This window comes from Scyliorhinus torazame, chromosome 9 (assembly GCF_047496885.1).
Source record: "Scyliorhinus torazame isolate Kashiwa2021f chromosome 9, sScyTor2.1, whole genome shotgun sequence".
Classification (NCBI taxonomy): Eukaryota; Metazoa; Chordata; class Chondrichthyes; order Carcharhiniformes; family Scyliorhinidae; genus Scyliorhinus; species Scyliorhinus torazame.
Genome location: NC_092715.1, coordinates 140,986,688 through 141,011,107, shown reverse-complemented (window position 1 = coordinate 141,011,107; position 24,420 = coordinate 140,986,688). Strand labels below are relative to the sequence as shown.

The following is a 24,420-nucleotide window of genomic DNA, read 5'->3' as shown; positions in this document are numbered from 1 at the left end:
GAACTGTCTCTTCAGCTGTTCAGAAAAATCATTAAGCAGATAGATTTGAAGTAGCTTGATTAAAAGTTCAGTGCAGGTGGGGCCATCAAGAAATTCAGAAGTGGAATGTAGCTGAAGCAGGCAAGACCAATAGCAGCCCAATTTAAACCCTGAAATGGAGAGCTGGGTTAGGGCCTACTGTGTCAGGAAATTTCAAACCAGGGCTAAATTTTGAAGTGAGCAGGACCAACATTAGCGGTGTTCCTGCCACCGTTAAAAGATTTAACACCAGGTGCAAATGAGGTTGGAAGAAGGGTTTAGCTTGTCCACTGTGCGCAATGAACAGTTGGAAGGCATGCCACATCCTTTACCTATCGTGATCAAAGCCACAATTCATGATTAATATTTTTTAATTCTTCAGTTTTATTTTGTGGTGTCTATTTCTGGTTATGATGATGCAGTAATGCTTTAGTTAAGATTAGACAACTGAAGCAATACTTGTTTCCAATTACTTCTTTAACAGGTATCCCTGTGATATTTGGTCCTCCCGTCAGAGGTCACGTGAATCACCCAACTCCAGTCTCCACCACTTCTCACTAGCATTAACCTCTCCCGCTCTGTATCTCTTGTTCTTTCTCTTCGTTCTCCAGGCTAGATGCACATTTCCCTTGGCTACCTGGATCAGACTCCAGTTGCTGTCCTCTAACACTGATATTTGGTCCTCCCATCAGAGGTCACGTGAATCACCCAACTCTAGTCTCCACCACTTAATAATAATCTTTATTGTCACAAGTAGGCTTACATTAACACAGCAATGAAGTTACTGTGAAAAGCCCCTAGTCGCCACATTCCAGTGCTGGTTCAGGTACACAGAGTGAGAATTCAGAATGTCCAGTTCACCTAACAGCACGTCTTTCGGGACTTGTGGGAGGAAACCGGAGCACCTGGAGGAAACCCACGCAGACTCCGCACAGACAGTGACCCAAGCCAGGAATCAAACCTGGGACCCTGGAGCTGTGAAGCAACAGTGCTACCCACTGTGCTACCATGCTGCACTAGCCTTAACCTCTCCCACTCTGTTTCTCTCGTTCTTTCTCTTCATTCTCCAGGCTAGATGCACACTTCTCTTGGCTACCTGTATCAGCCTCAAGTTACTGTCCTCTAACACCAGTCAGATGAGGTAATGAGGACTTACGGTGGCGCGTGCGAACGGAGCGGAGAAGGGCTCCCGCTGGTCAGCGGCATTTTGGTGTTTTCCGGGGTTTCCCCGTGGTTTCGCCGGTCGGGATTTCTTCGGCCATTGGGGCCTGAGGGACGGGCGCCGGGTCGGGCTGGTTTGGAGCTGGTGGGGACCCCCATGATCGGAGGAGCAGGGGCATCGAGCCCGAAGCAAGCAGCGGGGGAGGAGCGTGGCCTGAGGTGAGGCCTGAATCCAGCACGAATGTAGAGGGGGAGCAGCCAGGTGGCCCCCCGCTGAAAATGCATGTTTGGGAAGTTTGAAGTCCGGTCCCAGGAGAAGAGATGATTCGAACTTTGATTTTTGGAATTAAAATTTTTTTTAAGTTATTTTATTTTTAAAAATTGAAAAAAGAAGAAAAGAAAAATATTATTTTATTACTTATCTTGAGGTTAAAGAAAGAAGAAGAAAAATATTAAGTGGTTAAGGAATGCCAAAAACAGCTGTGTAGAAGAGAGGAAACGTGGACTTGCAGCCAAAGGAGAGGATCAGTAAAAGCGCTGACAAGATGAGGCCGCACTACTTACAGTGGAATGGATGACCGAGGTGATGGCTGTGTAGCTGGAGAAGCAGTTTGCGAGGCACATGGAGGCATTGAGGAAGGAGATGGCGGTCGCACTGAGATCATTGGTGGAGGAAGCAATCGCCCCTGTGAGGGTGGATGTGGCAAAGACATCGACTGAGGTGAGAGAACAGGGTGAAAAGATGAAGGAAGTGGAGGAGGCCATGTCACAGCACAGCGACCAGCTCACCTTGATGGGAGACGAATTACAGAGGGGGCTGGAGGTCAACAGAGGAATCTGAGCGAAGCTCGAGGACTTGGCGAACCGCTTGAGGCGGCAAAATCTAAGAATTGTGGGCTTACCTGAAGGGGCAGAGGGCTCAAGGCCAACTGAGTACTTTGCTAAGAGGCTGGCGGAGTTGATGGGGGAGAGTGAAGGCCCCTCCCAGTGTGAACTGGACCGAGCTCATCGGTCGTTAAGGCCAAAACCCAAAGTAAGCGAGCTGCCAAGAGCAGTAATTATCTGTTTCCACAAATATCACATGAAGGAGAAGGTGTTAAGCTGGGCAAAGCAGAAGCCGGAGGTGCAGTGGGATGGTGCTGGAGTTCGAATTTACCAGGATTTGATTGTGGAGTTGGCAAAGAGACGAGCGGCGTACAGCCGAGTGAAGGCGGCACTGTACAACCAGGGGCTGCGATTTGGTATGGTATACCCGGCAAAGCTGAGGGTGACGTACAACGCCAAAGATTTTTATTTTGAAACGGTTGCGGCGGCTGAGGCGGTCATGAAGGCAGAAGGCTTGGGACAGAAGTGAGGAGTGGAGCTGGAAGAGAGATCGTGGACTGTGATTGGGGAGCTGGAAAATGTATAAATGTTATAACTTTCTTTTCACTGACCTGTATTGTAACTTACTTGACTTCACATTGTTATAGAGTTTAAGTTTTTTTTGTTTGGATTGATTGGCATTTTTGCTCTTTTTTTCGTTGCAACGGCTGTATGTTATTTAATTGAATTGCATGGGTTAGATTGTTTTTCTTTTTCTTCTGGGACTGGGTGGGAGGGGACGGTATGCCTTTGGGGGGTGGGACCCGCGCTAGCTAACTAAAGTCGGCGAGTGAGCGGAGGTGAGGAGAGAGGAGGGCTGCGGACGGATATCAGGTTTCGATGGGCCGACGGGACGAGCAGGTGGGTGGGGGAGGGGTGGAGGATCGATATTGGGGGAGATTTTCTCGAGGGGAAGTGCAGGAGGGGGTTCGATGTTAATAATGGAAAGGGACGGGTCTGGCTCATGGGGCAGGGCCCAGTGGTACGATGATGGTGGATAAGAAGGTGGGGGGGGGGTGAGAGAGAGACCCAGTTAGGATAGTCGCGTGGAACATGAGGGGGCTGGAAGGCCCAGTGAAGAGGTTAAGGATGCTTGCGCATGTTTGAAGGCAGATGTAGCAATGCTGCAGGAGACTCATCTGAGGGCGAAGGACCAAGTGAAATTTAAAAAGGGCTGGGTTCGTCAGGTGTTTCATTCTGGATTTGACGGAAGAACTCGAGGGGTAGCAGTAATGGTCAGCAAAAGGGTACAGTTCCAGCTGGAGAAGGTGGTTGCAGATCAGGGGGTTAGGTAAGTGATTGTGACAGTGGCGCTGGAGGGGAGGCTAGTGGCGTTGGCAACTGTATATGGTCCCAATTGGGATGATGTGGGATTCGCGAAGAAGGTGTGTGGGGCTATTCCCGACTTGGACACACACAAACTGATTGTGGGGGGGGGAACTGGGACTTGGTGCAGGAGCCAAAATTGGACAGGTCACGGCAGCAAACCCTAGCCCCGTCAGGGGGGGCGAAGGCGCTGGCTGGGCTAATGGTGGAAATGGGAGGGGTGGACCCTTGGTGGTTTCTGCACCCGAGGGAGCGGGAGTTCTCGTTTTTCTCAGCGGTCCATAAGGTGTGCTCGCGGATTGACTTTTTCATGGTGGGGAAGACGCTGCTGGCTGGGGTAAACGGGTCGGAGTACTCGGCAATTGCAATACCAGATCATGCTACGCATTGGGTGGATATGGTACTTGAGAAGGGGATAGTACAGAGGCCGGGGTGAAAATTAGATGTGGGACTGCTGGGGGACCGAGGGTTTTGTGACAAAAATTGAAAAAGTAATTGAGGAATATGTACTTTTAACTGCACGGGTGAGGTGTCAAAGGCGGTTGTCTGGGAGGCTTTAAAGGCAGTGGTGAGGGGTGAGGTGATCTCGTTCAAGGCTAGGCTCGACAAAGAGGAGAGGTTGGAACGTCAGAGGGTAATAGATGAGATACTGGAGGTAGACCGGAGTTATGCAGAAGATGGGGACCCAGCGCAGTTGGAAAAGAGGAATGAACTCCAGGCGAGCTTTGACCGACTATCTACCAGGAAAGCGGTACGCAAATTGAGGCGAGCAAGGGGGGCAGTTTACGAGCATGGAGAGAAGGTGGCCGTATGTTGGCGGGTCAGCTCCGTAGAGAGGCTGCGGCAAGGGAAATTGTCCAGAAGCGGGACAGGGCAGGGAAGTTGGTGGTAGCTCCAGATCAGATTAACAAGGTATTTAAGGAAGTCTATGAGATATTGTACAGGTCCGAGCCACCTGGGGGAGGCCGGGAGATGCAGGAATTTCTAGATGGGCTGGAGTACCCGAGGTTAAGGGAGGAGGGCAGGGCTACATTAGAGGGGGCGATAATGGAGCAGGAGATAAAAGATGCGATTGGGAAGATGCAGTCGGGGAAGGTGGCAGGGCCGGATGGGTTTCCAGTGGAATATTACAAAAAATCCAAAATTAAGCTGGTACCGCTGATGGTGGGGATGTTTGAGGAGGCGACGGGGAAGGGGGTGTTAACCCAAACCTTGGGGCAGGCATCGATTTCCCTGTTACATAAGAAAGATAAGGATCCGACGGAGTGTGGGTCGTATAGGCCCATATCACTTTTAAACGTGGACGCAAAGATATTGGCGAAGGTACTGGCAGGTAGGCTGGAGGAGTGCCTCCCGAAGGTGATATGTTAAGATCACCCTGGGTTTGTGAGAGGGAGGCAGCTCTTTTTGAACATTAGGTGGGTATTGAACATGGTTATGGTATCGACGGAGGGGAAGGAAACAGAGGTGTTTGTGGCATTGGTCCGCACAAATAACATCAGCTCAGAATACTTTCCTCTCCACTGTGGGAGTAGGCAGGGATGTCCGATGTCCCCCCTGCTGTTTGCACTCGCGATTGAGCCATTGGCCATCGCATTAAGAAGTTCGGGGGTATGGAAAGGGAGAGTGCAGGGGGTGGAGTAGAGCATAGGGTGTCCTTCTATGTCGATGACTTGTTATACGTGCCGGAACCAAGTGTGTCAATAGGGGGAATACTGGAGCTACTTCGGGTGTTTGGGTCTTTCTCAGGGTACAAATTAAATCTGGACAAGAGTGAATATTTTGTGGTGTCTCGGTGAGGGGTGGGGGGCTGCCATTCCGTAAGGCAGGGACTCACTTTAGATACCTGGGGGTGCAGGTTGCCCAAGATTTGGGGGGGGGGGCTCTGTAGGTACAACATTTCTAGTTTGGTGGGGAGGGTGAAAGCTGACCTGGCAAGGTGGGATGGTCTCCCTCTGTCATTGGCGGGTTGGGTACAGGCGATTAAAATGAATGTGCTGCTGCGATTCCTGTTTATTTTTCAATGCCTGCCGATTTTCCTGCCAAAGGCCTTTTTTAGAGAGATTGAAGGGATGATTACCTCGTTCATATGGGGAGGTATTAAAACAAATTAAAAAGGTGCTACTACAGAGAGGAAGATGTGGTGAATGTATAGTGCTAATAATTCACCAGTGCATTTGTATCATGTTCTGCTGTTGTGTTATGTTGTTAACCCTGTGGGCTCCACCTATGGGCCATTATGTGGCTTCACCCACGGGGATATGTTGGGGCATGTACGGGCTTCGCCCATGGCTCCTCCCCTTAAGAGGAAGTATAAATAGCAGCTGACCTGCAGGCAGTTCCCAGTATTGTACCAGTCGCAGGCAGGCACTGTTCTAAGCTGATTAAAACCATGGTTTACTTCTCCTCGTGTTTTTGAGTGAATTGATGGTCGCATCAATTTAATCAGCTTAAATACAACTATGGAATCAGCCCTCAAACCTGACAGAACTCGATCCGCAGGCCGTGGAGGCGAAATAAATTGTTCGCACTGGCTTTGATGCTTCAAGGCCTACCTTGCCGCGTCGTCCATGCCATCCGTCACTGATGAACAGAAGCTGAGCCTCCTCCACGCACGGGTAAGCCTTTGCATTTCTGTCCGGCTCGACGAGGCCGCCTCCTATACAGATGCCCTCGCGCTGCTCAAACGCCTCTACATACGGCCTGTGAATGAGGTCTACGCGCGACACATCTTCACCACTCGCCGCCAGCGCCCCGGGGAGTCGCTAGATGACTACCTACGCGACCTCCAAGCCATCGCACGCAACTGTAATTACCAGGCCGTTACGGCCACTCAGCACATGGAGCTCGCCGTCCGGGACGTCCACGTGGTGGGAGTCCGGTCGAATTATGTGAGACAGCGCCTGCTCAAGAAAAGGGCCCAGGACCTGGACGACACGGTAAAGTTAGCCACCTCTCTGGAGGTTGCTTTTCAGAGCCTTACTGCGTTCCCGGCCGACCATGCGACCCCCTCATGAATCCCCGACCAGGGACTACCCCAGGCCTGTCCATCATGGAGGGCTACCCTGCTACTTTTGCAGCCAGTCTCAACACCCCAGGCAGCACTGCCCGGCCCGCAACGCGAACTGCAGCAGCTGCGGGCGAAAAGGACACTTCGCCAAGGTCTGCGTGGCCAAGTCTAAGAACTCTAACTCACAGACCCGATCCACAGACGCACAGGCCCGCAGACCCCGCAATGTGGCAGCGTGTCTGCCGACTCCGCCCCCTCACAACACATGCGACTCATGGGGGCCGCCATCTTGGCCATCCTCCCCCAAGCGGCCGGCCACGTGTGATCCATGGGGGCCGCCATCTGCTATGCCGCTCGACGCGCACGATCTACATGAACGGTCATCGCGGGGCCGCCCCAGCACCTCTGATCACGCCGCCGCAACTCAGTGCGGTCACCCTGGACCAGTCGCGACCCAAGCACCTCCGGAGCTCCATGATGGCCGTCTGAGTTAACGGTCACGAGACGCCCTGCCTTTTCAACTCCGGGAGCTTCATTCACCTGGACATGGTAAGACGCTGCTCGCTCCCAATTTTCACGACGCAACAAACCATCTCCCTTGTCTCTGGGTCGCACTCGGTGCAAATCCAAGGTGCACTACTTCAACTCTAGCGATACAGGGCGCTGAGTACGCTAATTTTAAACTATATCTGCTCCCAAACCTCTGTGCTCCTCTCCTATTGGGATTCGACTTCCAATGTAACCTCAGGAGCCTTACTCTTAAGTTTGGGGGGCCCCTACCCCCACTCACCATATGCAGCCTCGCGACCCTAAAAGTCGACCCTCCCCCTCTCTTCGCAAACCTCACCGCCGATTGCAAGCCAGTCGTCGCCAGAAGCAGACGGTATAGCATGCAGGACAGGACGTTCATTAGGTCCGCGGTCCAGCGTCTCTTGCGGGAGGGTGTCATCGAGGCCAGCAATAGCCCCTGGAGAGCTCAGGTGGTGGTCGTCAAGACCGGGGAAAGTTCCGGATGGTAATTGATTACAGCCAAACCATTAACCGGTTTACGCAACTCGATGCGTACCCCGTCCCCCGGATTGCAGACATGGTAAATCAGATCGCACACTACCACGTGTTCTCCACGGTGGATCTGAAGTCTGCATACCACCAGCTCCCAATCCGCCCGGGTGACCGCCACTACACGGCTTTTGAGGCAGACGGCCACCTTTTCCATTTCCTCAGGGTCCCCTTTGGCGTCACGAATGGGGTTTGGGTGTTCCAAAGAGCAATGGACCGAATGGTGGACCAGTACGGGCTGCAGGCCACATTTCCGTACTGGGACAATGTCACCATCTGCGGCCATGATCAGCAGGACCACGACGCCAACCTCCACCGATTTCTCCAAACCGCCCAAAAACTCAACCTCGCCTACAAGGAGAAATGCGTTTTCCACACAACCTGGCTAGCCATCCTCGGCTACGTCGTGGAGAAACGGGGTCCTCGGGCCCGACCCTGATCGTATGCGCCCCCTCCTGCAACTCCCTCTCCCTCACTGTCCCAAGGCCCTGAAGAGGGGCCTTGGATTCTTCTCCTATTACGCCCAGTGGGTCCCCCAGTATGCGGAAAAAGCCCACCCACTAATTAAGGCCACCATTTTTCCACTGGCAACTGAGGCCCGCCAGGCCTTCAGCTGCATCGAGGCGGACATCGCCAAAGCCGCGATGCGCGCGGTGGACAAGTCCGTCCCCTTCCAGGTGGAGAGCGACGCATCGGAGGTCGCCCCCTGCCGCCACCCTCAACCAAGCAGGCAGACCAGTAGCGCTTTTCACGCACCCTCCCACCTCTGAAATTCGACGTTCCTCGGTGGAAAAAGAAGCCCAAGCCATCGTGGAAGCCGTGCGGCACTGGAGGCACTACCTCGCTGGTAGGAGGTTTACCTTCGTCACCGACCAACGATCGGTATCCTTCATGTTCGCCAATACGCAGCGGGGCAAAATCAAGAATGAAAAGATCTTGAGGTGGAGGATCCAACTCTGCACCTATAACTACGATATAGTTTATCACCCTAGAAAGCTTAACGAGCCCCCAGATGCCCTGTCCCACGGCACATGCGCCAGCACGCAAGATGACCGACTACGGGCTATCCACAATGACCTCTGCCACCCGGCTCGCCCATTATATCGAGGCCCGCAACCTGCCCTACTCCACCGAGGAGGTCAGCGCCATGACCAGGGACTGCCAGATCTGTGCGGTGTGTAAACCGCACTTCTATCGACCGGATAAGGCCCACCTGGTAAAGGCATCCCGGCTCTTTGAACGCCTCAGTATCGATTTCAAAGGGCCCCTCCTCTCCAATAACCGCAATACATACTTTCTCAACATCATAGATGAGTTCTCCTGCTTCCCATTTGCCATCCCCTGCCCCAATGTGACCACTGCCACTGTCATTAAAGCCCTGCATAGTGTCTTCACCCTGTTTGGTTTCCCCAGTTATGTCCACAGTGACCGGGGCTCGTTGTTCATGAGCGACGAACTGCGTCAGTACCTGCTCAGTAAGGGCATCGCCTCGAGCAAGACGACCAGTTATAACCCCAGGGGAAACGGGCAGGTGGAGAGGGAGAATGCGACGGTCTGGGATCTCCCAGTTTCTCACTGGCAGGAGGTCCTCTCCGATGCGCTCCACTCTATCAGGTCCCTCCTTTGCACGGCCACAAACCAGACTCCTCATGACCGCTTATTTGCTTTTCCTAGGGGAGCTACCTCAGGGGCCTCGCTTCCGTCCTGGCCGAAGACACCGGGACCAGTCCTCCTCCGAAAACACGTTCGGAGCCATACGACCGACCCCCTGGTAGAGAGGGTCCAGCTCCTACACTCCAACCCACAGCATGCTTATGTCGAACACCCCGATGGCCGACAGATACCGTCTCTCTCCGGGACCTGGCGCCTGCAGGCTCCACCACCACCACCGCAGCCCCCACACTATATCCCGTCCAACATACCATGTCCAGTGCCCCCACCCCTATATGGCTCCCGCGCTCCCACCCACCAGCCACACCGGTCCACAGGAATGAAGCTCCAGAAGAGCCGCTCCCGGAGTCCACGCCTGTGCCCGCACCGGACCCACTTCCACAGCCACCCGGACCGGCTGCAACACCCGTGCTTCGGCGATCGCAGCGTACGATCCGTGCGCCGGACCGGCTGAACCTATGAGCCCGTCACCCCCGCCAGACTTTATTTTTTAACAGGGTGTGAATGAGGTGAATGTATAGTGCTAATAATTCACCATTGTATTGGTATCATGTTCTGCTGTTGTGTTATGTTGTTAACCCTGTGGACTCCACCTATGGGCCATTGTGTGGCCTCAACCACAGGGGGATATGTTGGGGCATGTACGGGCTCCGCCCATGGCTCCTCCCCTTAAGAGGAAGTATAAAGAGCAGTTGACCTGCAGGCAGTTCCCAGTATTGTACCAGTCGCAGGCAGGCACTGTTCTAAGCTGATTAAAACCACGGTTTACTTCTCCTCGTGTCTTTGAGTGAATTGATGGTCGCGCCAGAAGGCAGGCAGGAAGTTTGGGTCTTCCGAACTTGATGTATTATTACTAGGCGGTGAATGTGGAGAAGGTACGGAGCTGGGTCAGGGGGGCTGACTTCCAATGGGTCAGAATGGAGGAGAGTGTGTGTAGGGGGTCTGGATTGAAGGCGCTAGCGACAGCGCCGCTCCCGACGGCCCCGGGGAGATACTTCGGGGGTCCGGTAGTAATAGCTTCGTTGAGAATTTGGAGGCAGTTTCGACAGAACTTCGGCTTGGTGGCAGGGTGAAGGGAAATGCCGATTCAGGGGAACCATAGATTTGAGCCAGGGAAGTGGGATGGAAATTTTCGGAGATGGGAGGAGAAAGGAATTAGAACACTAAAATCCCGTTTTGCGGGATTGAAGGAGCTGGGAGCGAAGTATGGGCTGGAGCAGGAGGAAATATTTAGTTACATGCAGGTTCGAGACTGTCAGAAAGGAGATACAGAGCTTCCCAGTACAGCCGGCTTCCACATTGCTGGAGGAGGTAATCTCGAAAGTGGTGCACGTGAAACTGGACCCGGGCCCTCGGGATGCCATATTCAGGGTGTTGGACCAGCCGGGGTTGGAAACGGGCGCGGAGGCAGATGTCGTGGCCTTCGCCTCATTGATCGCCAGAAGGCGGATCCTGTTAGGGTGGAGATCAACTTCTCCACCCTGTGCCTGGTGTGGCGAGGCGACCTGCTGGAATTCTTAACGCTTGAAAAGGTCAAATTTGAACTGAGGGGAAGGATGTAGGGGTTCTACAATTCATGGGCGTTATTCGTTATGCACTTTTGAGAATTGGATCACATCGAACTTTAGGGGGTGTTGGGGGCTGGGAGGGTTGGGGGGAGGGGGACTGGGACTATGTGTTAATTGTGACTATGGGTGATTCCTGATTACTTTTTGTCATTTGTTTATGTTAACATGCGGGCCAATGTCTGGGGTTTGGTGGGAGGATGAGATCGTTGTGATTGATATGGGGATTGACATTACATTCGTTACTGATTATTGTTTATTGTTCGGTGTAAATTTGGGAGAAAATGTGAAAAAGGAGGAGAATTTTAAAAATATATATTTTTTAAAAACATGCGGTAATGATACATTAACAAATTCTGACCTCTTAATATGCCACTATCAGCACCTTTCTTAGTCATTATCACCACTAGTTATATCCCCCTTGTCTTTTTGTCTGTGATCTCTTCCCCAGCCACGATCTGTCACTTGTCCTCTATTCAGCCCTTACTACTCCTGCCTCTACCCACTACAGAAGAAATCTCATCCTATTGCCAGTTCTCTTTAGTTTAGATGAAGAATCAACCAGATTCGAAACGTTAAATCTGTTCTCTCTTCACGGATGCTGTCAGACCTGCTGAGATTGTCCAGCATTTTCTCTTTTTGTTTCATATTCCAGCATCCTCAGTAATTTACTTTATCTGAGATAATGATAGAAGCAGGGAGCCTTTGGATGCCAAACAGGACTACTTTTGTCGCCTTTCATAGCCTTTTACTATCCCCTAATTGCTTTGCCATGTCTAGTGGTACTAAATAGAGGATAGTGAAAACCTGAAGGGATACTAGTGCATCAAGAGAGAAAAACAGTGGCTAAAATGGGCACATGAGCAATACCATGGGAGATCTCCTGGTGTTGTTTTTCTTAGCTTTACGTTTTTCCTTACAAGTTAGAAAATGTAAGAATTGTTACCAAACTGTTTTCTGCAATTGCACAGATATTGAAATGTTACTGCACTAGGCATTAAAGATATTTATAAATTTGAATTGAACTAGAAAAATGACTTTTCACCTGCAGCAGGATGGTAGATTGACTGCTGCTGATTTACTGAGTCAGCTTGTGATGATTGAAACAGAATTGTTCAAAACCATATTCCAGATTTTAGACTATTCTGTGCTAGGTCGGTAAACATTATGGTATCTATTTCAGCAAATACTTTATACGGCCCCCTTCACACTAAGCAGGCAGTGGATATGTACAAGAATGCCGTGGAACAGGTCAAACAGCAAGGCGGCACTGTGGCTTGTGGTGGAAAGGTAAGTCCTCTACCACAAACAATGGGATGAAATGATGGATAAGTGAGTCTGAAAGATTTGGCTCTGTAGGATGTTGCAGAGGTAGGGTGGAGTGAGGCAAAGAAGGACTTTGGAGATGAGAGTATGAAATATACTGCATTGGGAATAGAATTAATGGAAGAGTGGAGCTTACGTGTGACCAAATGTGGGCAGCTGCAATTTGGACAAGTGGTTTATAGACTGCGTACTGAGGAAGAAAAGTATTGGACAATGAGTCTGGATGTGAGTTTAACGTTTCAGCCAAGGAACTAAGACGAGATGAAAATTAACAATAATGCAGAAGTGAAAAGAAACAGTCTTATAATGGATGAAGAATTTGTAGCGATTAGGGAGATTGATGGCTGTCAGACTTCCTGGTCTGTTGAGAAAGGTCTAACTGACATCAGATCAGATAAAGCTGACAGCACAGAGGTGCCAGAGCAGTTTTTCAATCACTTTGGTTTGATGGTACTCTTATCACTCAGTTCATGGGCCATCTCTTAGTTACAAGGGTGGAGCATCCCAGTCCAGCTTGAGAGTCTACAGGTTTTGTAAGTACTGCTCCACTTAAGGTGGTTTGTGGTTTACTAGACCTGTGCTGGTAGGGACTTAGCTCTACATATTTAACTATTATCCAGTTGACTCTGCCTGAACTGACAAATTCCTGCAAGAATATCTAAGCTAGAATTGAAATTGGAATTTTCTTGTTTCCTTTATCTTTGTTCATACGATCCCTACAGTAATGGGTGGCACGGTGGCGCAACGATTAGCACTGCTGCCTCATGGCGCTGAGGACCCGGGTTCAAACCTGGCCCTGGGTCACTGTCCAGTGGAGTTTGCACAGTCTCCCTGTCTCACCCCCACAACCCAAAGATGTGCAGGGTAGGTGGATTGGTCACGCTAAATTGCCCCTTAATTGGAAAAATAAAATCGGGCACTGTAAATTTATTTATTTTTTTAGAAAGCACCCCTACAGTGCAGAAGGAGACCATTCAGCTCATCGAGCCTGAGCTGGCCTTCCAAAGGAGCACTATACCCAGGCCCACTCCCCCACTTCACACCATCCCCGCAACACCAGCTGCAATTCCTTGGACATTATCATGGTCAGTCCACCTAACCTGCACATCTTTGGACTTTGGGAGAACACCGGAGCACCCGAAGGAAACCAATTCAGATACTGGGAGAATGTACAAACTCCACACAGTCGCCCAAGGCTGGAATCGAACACAGATCCCTGACACCGCGAGGCAGCAGTGCCTCTTCTGTCCCACCGTGCAGCCTTTTGTAAGCATAGTTATTGGGAGAAGGGATATTGGCAGATATATTAACATTGTCTGCTATTGTCTTGTGATAGATGATTAATCGTCCAGGAAACTATGTTGAGCCAACTATTGTAACTGGACTTCCTCACGATGCAGCCATTGTTCATACTGAGACATTTGCTCCCATTCTGTATGTGCTTAAATTTAAGGTAAGGCAAGTTTATAATCAAAAGAGTAATATAGTTGAAAATGCACCCTGACAGAGCACCAGATGTGTGTACATTTTGCACTATCTCCATTTAATCGTCAATGCCGCTGTATTGAAGTAAAATGCTGACTGTTTGCAATTGAGGAAATTTACCATTGTTTTTCGTCAGTGTCTTTATAATTGCACAGGAACTTGTGGTTCGGTGCAGTGGCTCATGAAAACGTCTTGCACTCCATTCCATATTAATGTGGAGTACACAACTGTTTGGCATAAATGTTTAATTTCTGTTATTAAATCTTGATTACTGCTTTATATCTTTTAACACTGAATTATATTTACAGTCTGAAGAAGAAGCATTTATGTGGAACAATGAGGTCAAACAGGGCCTCTCTAGTAGCATCTTCACCAAGGATGTAGGCAGAATGTTCCGTTGGATGGGGTAACCTCTTTTAATTCATTTGCTGAGAAAATAGTTTTACATAACTTGTGTGCAGGTATCAAGGACTGTACCAGCTAATACAGCTGTTAGGAAGCATTGCTTCCGATCCCTCCAGCTAGTAATAATGCTTTCATTATTCTCTCTTCCCCCAACCCAAATGTTGATTTTCAACATCATACATTTTGTGGAGCGGTAACTACTAAATGTGAACCAGAAACATAAAAAGACAGAACTGGTTGTCATCTAAAATTGCCCTTTCTTTTGAAGCATTAACTCCTCTTGTAAGATGCTCTGAATGACCAGCTATGAATTTGCTATTTTTTAGATTTCAAATTGTTTATTATTAAATTTAGTCTGAAATTATATTTACCGTCACTTGGTAGTACAGAGCTTGAATATTGCTAAAGCTTCATCTTGCACTCATCAAATGCAAGAATGCCAAATTTCAAAACAATCACAATTTATACTAGAGGAGTAAAGGGTTGCTGATTTGTTGGCAAGTGGACTCTGGCTGAGGCATTGCCAGGGAGAAAGCAATGGCAACAGTAGGCTCCATATGCTTCCAGGTATTATAAAATGCGCAAGAATTGAACATATTCCTTTTGTTTGCATAGAATGGCTCCTTGCATGCGAATGTATATTGCTTCTAGCAAATATAAATGAACCATGTTATGAACATGACTGATTATCTTAAATTGTCTGTTAGTGTAGTTATTAGTGCACTCAGCAAATGCTGCCCAAATACTGAATCACGTCTCAACAGTAGAAGTTTTAGATTTTACAAGAGTGGATTGATTGAGTACAGTCTATACTCTGCCTATAACGAACAGCTGGAGGAACATGGCCAACCTGATTAGATCATTCTTTATTGTGTGTCGTACAAACTTGGAAACGGGCCAAATGCTGCCACTTTTGAACCTGTGGAGTGCCTGGTCTACCTCCAGTTACCTAGGAAAGGTGCAGTATGTCAAAAATGTGAATAAGAAGGTTAAGCAAGGCAATGTAGTAATAACAAGAGTGGTATTTTCCACTAATAGGATTCTGTCATTCAGTTCAAAAAGTCATTCTGCCTACCACACAGTTGAAAAAAAAATGCATATATTTCAATGCCAGCGTGATACCAGGCATGTAGTCTGCCTATTCGGAACCCTGGATATCCGTTATCCCTTCTTAGTTCCCAAATAACAGAGGTCAAGTCTGTGCTTTTTGGCAAAGTTCAGTTGAACTTTACTTGTCAGCTTGTGCCACTGGTAAACTTTATTTGTCAATACAAAATTAGGTCAGATTGATTGTCATTCAATTACAGATCATGGTAATTCTTCAAATCATGGTATAAAATGACTGAGTGATTTAAACAAAAGAAAGATGGCGATTTAGCAAAAGCAAGCAAAGAAAATAGGTTTCAGAAAGAGATAGATTGATTCCGGAATGGATTTTTCCATCCCAACAAGTGATTCTTAAGGCGATTATTATCTTAAAGTCTCGCCTTCTTTACAGTTGTGATGGGCTTTAACTAATTTACAATTCACTCAATTCGGCCGAACTGTCCATCAATTTAAGAGAGATCTGTATTTAAATATATTGGTACAATTTTTCTCATCCCATCGCTTGAGAAAAACACATTTTTTGCTCGAACTTATCACCCTAGACTGGTTGTTACCATAGAAACGGAACTGCCCATTCTTTCACACAATGGGGCCTTTCAGAGACTGTTCCTTCAGTCTCTAGGAAGTCTCAAGCCATTTGCAAAATGTTCCCAGCTATTCGGCTTTCCTCAGCCTCATGGTTAATATGATTTAGTAAATTACTCTTAATGAGTTCTCAATTAAACCTTTTACCTTCATCTATAGCTAACTAGAAAGCCAATTTCTATCAAGGACATATGTCCCAACAATTGGTTGATCAAATGAAACCTGTTCCTCTGGTTGTTCCTTAAAAGTCAGAGTAGACTATACTTAACCTGCCCACGCTTGCAAAACGCAAAACATCTACTGTTTGATGTGATTCCACAATTGGGCAGCATGTGCTAAACAATTGAGTGCATTAGTAGCTATAGTAACAGCCAAATTAAGATAATCAGTTGAGCTTGTATCGTGGCTCATTTAAACTTGCTAGAAGCAACAGACATTCATACGCAGAGACCCGTTCTATGCTCAAACTGGACGTGCTTTTTTAATTATCCAGAAGCATGGGGTGCCTATAATTCCCTGTTCATTTCTCCATGCTAATGCTTTGGTTGATCAGTCAACTCGCCGACCAATCAACACTCGATTCTGCTCTCGTATAAATTGTTGTGATCATTTGAAATTTGGCATTCTTGTGTTTGTCCTAATGAGTGCAAGACAAAAATCTTCCCAGCACATCTTTCTTTTCAGAAATACTGAAATTATATTTGGTATCACACCATGCAAAATATATAAAACAAAGTTGGAATTGGTTTGAAAGGTGCAGTATGCAAAATAATGGATTTAAAAGAACATTCCGGTATAATCTTCAGTTTGTCATTTGTTTCTCGTGAGCCATTTCCTGTTAAATTACAAACTTTTATTTTTGCTCAGGCCTAAAGGTTCAGATTGCGGAATTGTCAATGTTAACATTCCAACCAGTGGTGCTGAAATTGGAGGAGCATTTGGTAATGATTTCATATATTTTACTTATTTTTACACTTGATGTCATGGGACCCTAAATAATAGTGATTTTGAAATCATACTTTATGTAACAAATATTTTTTAAAGGCAATATACTGGAAAATGTGTTGTGTATAACCTGCAGGTCAAGTGCATATTAGTTTGGTTCCACTAGAATGATGACTAGAATGGAGGCAAATACACTGAACCTGCATAAATGTGCAGTTGAGTTATTAATAGGCAACTTATGAAAACATGATAGCCAGGAAAAGATCCTCTGATTCATTCAGCTTAACACACACTATTATGATATCTTTTGAAACATAACATATATACTCTCCACATTGATCTTTACTTTATCATATCACTTTACTTCATCATATCACTTTATATGTTTCAAATATTTTGCCTTCCTTTGCAGCTCTTTCCTGATTTTTGTAAGATTTTCACTGCTGTTTTCAAATGAAATGAATTTAAGTTGCATGAAATCCACTCTACAGTTTCTAATTAAACAAAGGGAAAATATTTTTCATAATTACGAAGTGCATTGCAAAACTTTTGAGAGGATGGCTTGCTGTTTTCCTCTTTCTCTCCATGTCCTCCCTCCGATTAGTCTAATGTTTGTTACTCTTCACTCCACACACACAGTCCCTACCTTGCAGAAGGAGGCCATACAGCCCATCAAGTCTGCACTGACCAGCCAAAAGAGCACCCCACCCTATCTCTGTAATCCCATTTAACCTGCTCATCTTTGGACAGTAAAGAGCAATTTAGCATGGCCAATCCACCTAACCTGCACATCTTTGGATTTTGGAAGGAAACCACGCAGCCACTGGGGGAGAGTGTGAAAACCCCACAATGACAGTCAGCCAAGGTTAGAATTGAACCCGGATCCCTGACACTGAGGCAGCAATGCTAACCACTGTGCCACCGTACACACCCGCTCTGAAAACTCAAGCCACCTTAAAGTAGTGATGGTTCTTGTTCTGCATGCAGCTCCTGAGGACTGAATATTTTGCTCATTGAACTCACTAAGACGTTACTTAAACAGCAAACTGTTTCAAAGGTAGAATTTGACTGTTCCTGAATCAATGCCAAACACCATCCTGACTTGGAAATATATCACTGTTCCTTCACTGTCACTGGGTCAAAATCCAAGAACTCCCTCCTTAACAGCACTGTGGATATACCTGCACCATGGGCTGCAGCAGTTCAAGAAAAGAAGGCAGCTCACCACCACTTCCTCAAAGGCAATTCGGGATGGGCAAGCCAGCGACAACAACATTCCTGAACGAATGAAATTTTAAAAATGTTCCTGAACCTGCTTAAGACATTGTTCCTGCCCATGCTGATGTCCATTAAATCCTCACATTAAGGAAACTGAAGGAAAACTTTCGTGACACAAAGCAGATGCATGGAATCAAGGTGTATTAAATATTTCTATGCAGGTTAAGAGCTGTGACATTTACAACCATTTCGAGAAATGACTCCCCAAAACTGTTTTTTAAATTCTCCCAGCATAAACCTTGATTTTCACAGGAACTGCCTGCAAATCTCTGATCTACTGCATAAGCAGCAGAAAGAAGCAGTGATGGTGATCTGATAGCACCATATTCTTTTTCAGGATGTTCCTCTGGAATCCTTAGCCCTGACGTTTGTTGGGCAGAGGGTCTTGGAGCAGGAGAGAGGTGTTATGGGCTCTAATGTCCTGGAGTTTTAACTCCATGGCATGGCAATGTTGTCTTTTTGACCATGTTCCCTGTCCAGAAACCAGCCTGATTGACTTGCTGATTTTGGTTCTCTGGGTGGGGAAAACTCCAGAGAAGGATGCAGCCCAGAGGCAGGTTGGGATAGATAATGTGAGTAGTTGGGATCGGGTGCCCTCAAAATAGAAGGGTTTAGTGACGACCGATTGGAGTGTGAAGATGGTGTGGGTTAGGGAGAGACGCGAGATGGGTGTCAGTAACAGGTTGATGGATGGGTGCTGGAGAGGAGTGTTGGTAAATAGTGCGGATAGGTATGCTTATTGGGCCAGGGAAAATGCTCCTGCTCCTCCTAGCTCACGCACTGCTGTAAAGGCATTTCACTGATGTATTCAGCCTTTTTCATCTCCTTTCACCTGTTGGATCTTCTAGGGCGTTACGGTGGCACGGATTGGGGCAGCATGGTGGCAAGTTAGCACTGCTGCCTCACAGCTGCAGTGTCTCTGGTTCAATTCTTGCCTCTGGGTGACTGCCTGCGCGGAGTTTGCACTTTCTCCCCTTGTCTGCGTGGTTTTCCTCCGAGTGCTTCGATTTCCTCCCACAGCCGAAAGATGTGCAAGTTAGGTGGATTGGCCATGCTAAATTGCCCCTTAGTGTCCAAAAGATTAAGTGGGGTTACTGGGTTATGGGGGATAGGGTGGAGGCATGGGCTTAAGCAGGGTGCTCTTTCCAAGGGCTGGGGCAGACTCGATGGGCTGAATGGCCTCGTTCTGCACTGCAAATTCTATAAAAAGTCTGGGAAGCCCTGCTAACTTCTAACAAAAATAGAAATCCTGTTACGGCACGCAGCCTCCTTTATAAAGATTTCAATGATCGGTGCCCACCCCCCAAAGAACAAATTGGTTGCTTACTCATCCTGCTCTAGTAAAACTGAACCCACCTTTTTTGAAGGCTACAGTTAAGCTCTCATTCTGTGTCATGCAATGAAGTAATCAAGTTGAAGTTGGTCCCAGCAAAAACGACTGGTGCAAGGCATTGCTGCCTCTGAAGCTGGATTTTCTTTTCATTTAATAAGCTAAGGAATGTTTCTCTATTGTTTTTAGGTGGAGAGAAACATACTGGAGGAGGTAGAGAATCTGGCAGTGATGCTTGGAAACAGTATATGAGGAGGTCTACGTGGTACGTAAATGGGATGCTGGCCTCCATCACTTGGAATGAATATCATCTGACAAAATAGATACATATTTTTAATGCTAAAGAGCTTTAAATCGCAGATTTTAGGCATATTTCTAAACATGGTTGAGACTAGAAATCTGAACCGTATACTCTAAATTAGGAATTTCAGAAAAACCTAGCTGTTGTTCTGTGGCATTTACCACAGGCTGAATAATTCAGTGTTTTATCAGAACAGACGCACAATGCCATGTAAAGCCAAATACATTATTCTGCTGCTGAAAAATGTGGCACTATATGTTGAAGTAAATCTCAAGTTATATCGATATATCTTGTGTGTAGGTGAGAGGCAATAGTTATTGAACCCATTGAATGTATTGACCTTGAAAGGAGTGTAACATAGGTTTACAAAACTTACACCTGGACCTGAGGGGTTTATGAGGACAGATTTTCGCCAGATTTTAGACGGTTAAGGTGATCTAATTGAAGTTGTCAAGATATTAACAGGAAAGGACCAGGTAGTTAAAGATAAACTATTTCCACTGGTTGGAGATTCTAAAACTAGGGGGCATAGTCTAAAAATTAGGGCCAGACTGTTCAGGAGAGATGTTTGGAAGCACTTCTTCACTCCGAGTATTAGAGGTTTGGCACTCTCTCCCACAAACAGCAGTTGAAGCTAGATCAGTTAATAATTTTAAATCTGAGATGGGTAGATTTGAGTAAAGATATTAAGGGATATGGGCCACAGATTAATCATGATCTCATTGAATGGTGGACAGGCTCGAAGAGCTAGATGGCTTACTCCTGTTCCTATGTTCATTCTCAGTTCAATTATAGATCAGGTTGGCTTTTGGCATTTTCCTCTTCTTAGTCACACTTAAATTAAAATGTTATTAAACTTACATATGTTGTGCTTGGTGTGCCAAATGTTCAAAACATATATGTATCGAGATAAGTACATGGAATAGCGATATATTTTTATCTACATTTGTCAGATTGTACTAAATACTTGTAGCACTTGACTCCTCAAATATCATATTTTGTAAAGCAACAGCAAGTCATTCTGAACAGGTTGGCAATATAGCAGTCAAACATGAGGTTGGATTTGCTCCCAGTGAAAATTTGAAACTACTGATGAGGTAGAAAAACATTTGATCTTAAGCAATCACTCAAAACGAACTTAGCAAGGCAAACCTATGAAATCATTCAAAATTAATATTTTGGTACCATTCTTTATCTTCATCTTCTTGACTGCACACAATGAATTCACTTCATATTCAACATGTTGAAATATAAATAATTTCCAAAACATGCTTTCACTTGCCATAAAATTGCATAATCATTGAGGAAATATTTTGGTCACTTTGCTTGACGTGGGCTTTCTTCAGGGCCTCTTCCCCCGTGCTTAAGACACTACACAAGACTTCAAGAATAAGGTTTTTTTTAAATAAAAGGAAGCCTAAACCTCTCTCCCCTGCCCCGCCCTGCAGCTGTGCTGTTGCTCTACCTACCTTGAGGACATGATGTGGAGATGCCGGTGTTGGACTGGGGTGAGCACATTAAGAAGTCTTACAACAACAGGTTAAAGTCCAACAGGTTTGTTTCAGATCACTAGCTTTCGGAGCACTGCTCCTTCCTCAGGTGAAGGAAGGAGCAGTGCTCCGAAAGCTAGTGATTTGAAACAAACCTGTTGGACTTTAACTTGGTGTTGTAAGACTTCTTACTGTGCTCACCTTGAGGTCAGCAGTGCCCTGCCCTGGGGCGAAATTCTCCGACCCCCCTCGCAGACACAGGGAGAACATGCAGACTCCACACAGACAGTGACCCAAACATGAATTGAACCCGGGAGCCTGGTGCTGTGAAGCACCTTTCTTTAACCTCCTCTTACCTTACACTAAATACTCCACCAAGACACTCTACTCCTTACACACGCATGCAACCTTTTTTTTTTGGACCACCATTGGTGGCCAGGCCACATTGCAGAGGAGACCATTCGACCCATCGAAGCTGTATTGACCCTCCGAAAGAGCACTCTACCTAGGTCCACTGCCCCACCCTAACCCCGTAACCCTACCTAACTTGCGCATCTTTGGACTGTGGGAGGTAACCGGAGACCTGGCGGTAACCCACAGACAGGGGGAGACTTCCACATAGTCAGCCAAGGCCAGAATCAAACCCGGGTCCCTGGTGCTGTGACATCCTCCTTAAAACCTATCGTTTTGATCACATTTCAGGTCTCCTCTTGAAGGCTTTTTGTTTCATGCATAAGTGACGTGGCTAGAGTTTTTTCTACATTAAAGACGCTGCAAGTTGTTGCATTGGACATGCAGATAGAAATTTGGCCTGTAGGTGTCAGCGAAACAATTAGGAAACTTTACTGAGTGGCATTTCCAGGATTATGATTTTGATATGGGATGTCATCGTTACTGAAGTTGTACTGTGTTGTACATCGTCACCTGAGGAAGGAGCTGTGCTCTGAAAGCTAGTGATTCAAAACAAACCTGTTGGACTTTAACCTAGTGTTGTAAGACTTCTTGTTGTTACTGAATTAAAGGAAACATTTTTAAAAGATAGTTAGCCAGGTTTCAAAAGAAACTGGTTTCAGGATAGTATATGCGACAGTTAAAAGCTTGATGGTAATAAACAGAAGACTGTCATAACCTTCCTTTGGAGTTTTGTAAGATTATTATTTCATAATTATTTTTTAAAAATATAAATTTAGAGTAGCCAATTAATTTTTTCCAATTAAGGGGCAATTTAGCGTGGCCAATCCATCTACCCTGCACATCTTTTGGGTTGTGGGGGCGAAACCCACGCAAACACTGGGAGAATGTGCAAACTCCACACGGACAGTGACCCAGAGCCGGGATCGAACCTGGGACCTCACTACCATGCTGCCCTCAAAATTATTTTTCAGCTGTAAAACCTACATATATTTCAGCTTAAACCTGCAGAATTTTAAATTGGAAGACATTTTAATCATTTAAAATCACTTAAGATGCTCATTAATATGCAACCTTCCCAGTGCTTTGTGCTTTTAAGTATTATAATGTTGCGTATTTGTTTGAATTAATTCTCATAAAAACCCTTGCAGTTCTATCATGAATTAGTTTAGCTCTATTAATGTAGCTTTATTGTCTCAATAAATCATATGGTCAGAAGGGCCTCATTGCAAGGAGAAGCAACAAATTTCAATTGTGCATTAATCTATAAAGCTTTGTGCCAAAATTACTACTACATCAGTGACTGTTTTTTTTTCTAGTGTTGAGTTAGGGATGATTTTAGTGCAAACATTTTAGCTCCTGTACACTAAGGCCTCATCTGATGCTGTCAACCACTAATTTCAAGCTTATCAATACATTTCTACCCAGGTTCGACCCCGGCCCCAGGTCGCTGTCCATGTGGAGTTTGCGCATTCTCCCAGTGTCTGCGTGGGTCTCACCCCCACAACCCAAAGATGGTCAGGGTAGGTGAATTGGCCATGCTAAATTGGGAAAAGAAATAATTGGGTACTCTAAATTTGTTTTAAAATATAAACATTCCTACTGGCCATTGTTATATGTGGGGGTTGGTTAGCTCCATTGACTAGATGGCTGGAGTGTGATGAAGAATGACCCCAACACGGTGGGTTCAATCCCTGTACCGGCTATGATAGTTCATCGAGACCTGCTTCCTCGCCTTGCCCCATGCTTGCAGCGTAATTCCTCTGAAACTATACGACCAATTGTGGGCTTGGGAACCTTTGTTTGCTATGGTCATATAGTTAAATCATAATGCCCCTTCTGAATTTAGCTTTGAGGATCCTTGTGATTTTTCTGAGGGGTTGTTGGTCCCAGGTGATCATTGCTTCATTGACTGCGAGTAACCCTTTGTTTGTCTCCTCCTATAGCACCATCAACTACAGCAAGGAGCTTCCTCTAGCTCAAGGAATCAAGTTTGAGTAATTAGAGCTGTTGACTTTCCTTCAGTTATCAAGATTTTCACTGAGAGACAATAAAAGATAAGTCGATTATTTTACAGAAGAGGAACAAAATCATGTGAATGAAGTGGAACAATTTTACCTATGATTCATCAGATTTGGGCCTTTGTTTTCTTTCGCCCTTCAGATGTGAAATTCTATGAAATACATTATTGACATGAAAACCAATGTTTCCAGCTTTTTACTTTACTTTACTTTTACTTTACTGTACTGGCAATAGCACCCAAGATGGAAATAAAACCTAACATTTTTGAAATGATTCATTGGCGGTCTTTGTTTTATTAACTGGTTTAAAAAAAATATTTTAAAGGTGCAATCCTTCCTTCCTGAGCTCTTGACAACAAAAATTGCGAGAGTAATTTCTACAGCTGATGTCAAAAAGTATCCAAGGTTTCATCTACACTTGGTGTACACTGGAGGACTAGAGATACTGTTCTTTTCGGCCCCTAACTTGGCAAAGTTTTGTTGGCCCGTTAGAAGTATCACTCTATTCCTGATCCAGAATGGCTCTCTGTGAGACCAAGAGAATTAAGAAAGCAATATATTTATAAACAAGAACAAAGCTTAAAATTGCATACAACTATTTGTGGTAAAACTTAAAATAAGCAGAAACATTTACATTATAAAAGGCAAATAGCCTTTAGTGAACCTTCAGCAGACCCATTCTCGGGATAGCGGGGACTGTCTTATGAAGAGAGATTTCGCAAACTGAGCCTGTATTCTCGAGAATTTTAATGAATGAGAGGTGATCGCATTGAAACCTACAAAATGCTTAAAAGGAATAGAAAGGGTAGATGCTGATAAGATGCTTCCCTTGGTTGGGGAGTCTAGAACCAGGGGCATAATTTCGCAGTAAGGGTTAAACCACTTAGACTGAGATGAGGAGGAATTTCTTTCTGCAGTGGGTTGTGAATCTTTGGAATTTTCTACCTCGGGGGGCCTGTGGAAGCTTAGACATTGAGTATGTTTAAGGGAGAGATTGAGAGATTTCTGACTAACAATAAGATAAAGGGTTATGGGCAGAGTGGGTAGAATAGCATGTGACTA

The 24,420-nt window shown here is 46.1% G+C and overlaps 1 protein-coding gene across 1 annotated transcript in view; it reads left to right on the top strand.

The window, feature by feature from the left end:
• The window catches only part of aldh7a1 (aldehyde dehydrogenase 7 family, member A1), an 86,426-nt gene extending 62,794 nt beyond the window's left edge, over positions 1-23,632 (top strand). The window contains exons 13-18 of the mRNA XM_072516568.1: positions 11,858-11,964; positions 13,337-13,453; positions 13,794-13,891; positions 16,450-16,523; positions 19,325-19,400; positions 23,284-23,632. Of these exons, the coding sequence (XP_072372669.1) occupies positions 11,858-11,964; positions 13,337-13,453; positions 13,794-13,891; positions 16,450-16,523; positions 19,325-19,400; positions 23,284-23,338 (527 nt within the window). The 3' untranslated portion in view covers positions 23,339-23,632. The remainder of the gene's footprint in view (positions 1-11,857; positions 11,965-13,336; positions 13,454-13,793; positions 13,892-16,449; positions 16,524-19,324; positions 19,401-23,283) is intronic.
• Positions 23,633-24,420: the final 788 nt, after the last annotated feature.